Here is a 2,489-nt window from a genome sequence, read left to right as displayed (position 1 = left end):
AATATAAAAGTTTCTAAGATGAAACGATGAGTATATATGATGTACTCTTCACAGTTAAGTCTGCCAGCCGAGTACTATAAACAACGGCTGTACTCAGTTTATCCAAAGCCCTATAAACTGTTTGTACTGATCACCATTTGTTGCAGTAAGTGCACAAGCCGCGAGAGTACTTAGTACACGGAGTACTCAGTCGTACCTAGTTTGGGAGAGGCAGCTGTAGTGTTCAGCTCACGCAGCTCACTACCCATCCTCACTCAGCTAACACAATGCTCACTGAAATCACCCGACCTCAACTGTGCTCACCCCACACTCACCCCTCACTGAGCCGACAAAAATAAGGAGTGGGTGGGGGTGGGGGGACTCATCATGGGGTGTGGGTGTGGGAGGGGGGGCGGCGGACCCAAATGGGGTGAGGGTGTAGGAAGGGGGAGCGGGCGGGGGGACCCAACAGGTGTGATGTGAGGAGGGCAACCTAAACCGGTTTCCTGGAACGAATTGGAATGGTTGGCATTTTAAACCGATCCCAGCTAGGCACCAGCACGTATGGCACTAGCACGTATGGCACTAGCACGTATGGCACCAGCACGTATGGCACTAGCACGTATGGCACTAGCACGTATGGCACCAGCACGTATGGCACCAGCACGTATTGCACTAGCACGTATGGCACCAGCACGTATGGCACTAGCACGTATGGCACCAGCACGTATGGCACTAGCACGTATGGCACCAGCACGTATGGCACTAGCACGTATGGCACCAGCACGTATGGCACTAGCACGTATGGCACCAGCATGTATGGCACTAGCACGTATGGCACCAGCACGTATGGCACCAGCATGCATGATACCAGCACGTATGGCACCTGCACGTATTGCACCAGTTCGTATGGCACCTGCACGTATGACCCGAAAATGTATGGCACCTGCACGTATTGCACCAGTTCGTATGGCACCTGCACGTATGACCCGAGAATGTATGGCACGAGCACGTATGGCACTTGCACGTATGGCACCTGTTCGTATGACACCAGCACATATGCACCTTCACGTATGACCCGAGTACGTATGGCACCAGCACATGTGGCACTTGCACGTATGGTACGTGCGCGTATGACACGAGCTCATATGGCACCTGCTCGTATGGCACCACCCACCAAGCTAGTGCACACACCAAGCCAGTGCACCACCCACCAAGCCAGTACAACAACCACCAAGCCAGTACAACAACCACCAAGCCAGTACAACAACCACCAAGCCAGTACAACAACCACCAAGCCAGTACAACAACCACCAAGCCAGTACAACAACCACCAAGCCAGTACAACAACCACCAAGCCAGTACAACAACCACCAAGCCAGTACAACAACCACCAAGCCAGTACAACAACCACCAAGCCAGTACAACAACCACCAAGCCAGTACAACAACCACCAAGCCAGTGCAACAACCACCAAGCCAGTGCAACAACCACCAAGCCAGTGCAACAACCACCAAGCCAGTGCACCACCCACCAAGCCAGTGCACCACCCACCAAGCCAGTGCACCACCCACCAAGCCAGTGCACCACCCACCAAGCCAGTGCACCACCCACCAAGCCAGTGCACCACCCACCAAGCCAGTACAACAACCACCAAGCCAGTACAACAACCACCAAGCCAGTACAACAACCACCAAGCCAGTACAACAACCACCAAGCCAGTACAACAACCACCAAGCCAGTACAACAACCACCAAGCCAGTACAACAACCACCAAGCCAGTCAACCAATTATATCTCTCATTTGCTTACGTCCCATTATTAGTTAACCATCGAAAGTGCTCCCAAAAGGCGGATAATATTTTGGTTGAGGGCGAGAGAGAATACCAGTTTGGTTGGCGCCCCCTGGCGCGACCCCGCGCCTGTCCGGACACCAGGGGTCAACCTGCCCCCCTGTTTCCCCTCCGTCAGGGCGTCGTAGGGGCCTCTCTTCCCGCCACCTTCTCTAGGCGGTAATTATTCCCCGCCCTGTTTTAGAACACCGACGACAGTTTGGGTTCGAGCACAGACTGATGGGGTTAGATAGTGGAGAGGGGGGGGGATAGGGAGGGGACGAGTGTGGACGTCGGCCTCCAGACAAGGATCGACTGAAACAGGGATGAGGGTCGCGCGGGGGTCAGGTGGTGTGGGCGTAGCAGCTGGCCCCACGCCCAGACTCTTCTGGGTGGGGGGCGGGGGGGTCGACCTGGCTTGGGGAAGAGGGGAGGGGCTTGGTGGGGAAGGGGGTTGGTGGTGGGGTTGATTAGGTGGAAGGTCTGGTGGGGGGGCGAGGTCGGGGGGAAAAGGCGAGTATTAATGGTTGTTGGTTGTAAGTCTGTTGTTGTTTAAGATTCGCTACTTGGAACAAAAAGTTCCAAGCAGCACGGGCTATGGTGAGCCCGTGTTGTAGGTCTCTCAGTAGTGGGAAGGAATGAAGTACCAAACACCTGCGGCCTTTTTCTTCTTTATTAA

General features: G+C 54.5%; 1 protein-coding gene across 1 annotated transcript; it reads left to right on the top strand.

Moving 5' to 3' along the window:
- Positions 1-1,112: 1,112 nt before the first annotated feature.
- LOC138351263 (salivary glue protein Sgs-3-like) lies at positions 1,113-1,994 on the top strand. Its single transcript, XM_069302894.1, has one exon. It carries the CDS (start codon positions 1,113-1,115, stop codon positions 1,992-1,994), a length of 882 nt encoding a protein of 293 aa, XP_069158995.1.
- Positions 1,995-2,489: the final 495 nt, after the last annotated feature.

The sequence above is a fragment of the Procambarus clarkii genome, chromosome 49 (assembly GCF_040958095.1).
Source record: "Procambarus clarkii isolate CNS0578487 chromosome 49, FALCON_Pclarkii_2.0, whole genome shotgun sequence".
Lineage (NCBI taxonomy): Eukaryota > Metazoa > Arthropoda > Malacostraca > Decapoda > Cambaridae > Procambarus > Procambarus clarkii.
Note: the sequence above shows the minus strand (reverse complement) of the source record. Positions and strands in the feature narration are given on the sequence as shown.

Bases quoted from the DNA above. Each gene is read 5' to 3' on its own strand.
- LOC138351263 (XM_069302894.1), top strand. From the start codon at position 1,113: ATGACACGAGCTCATATGGCACCTGCTCGTATGGCACCACCCACCAAG.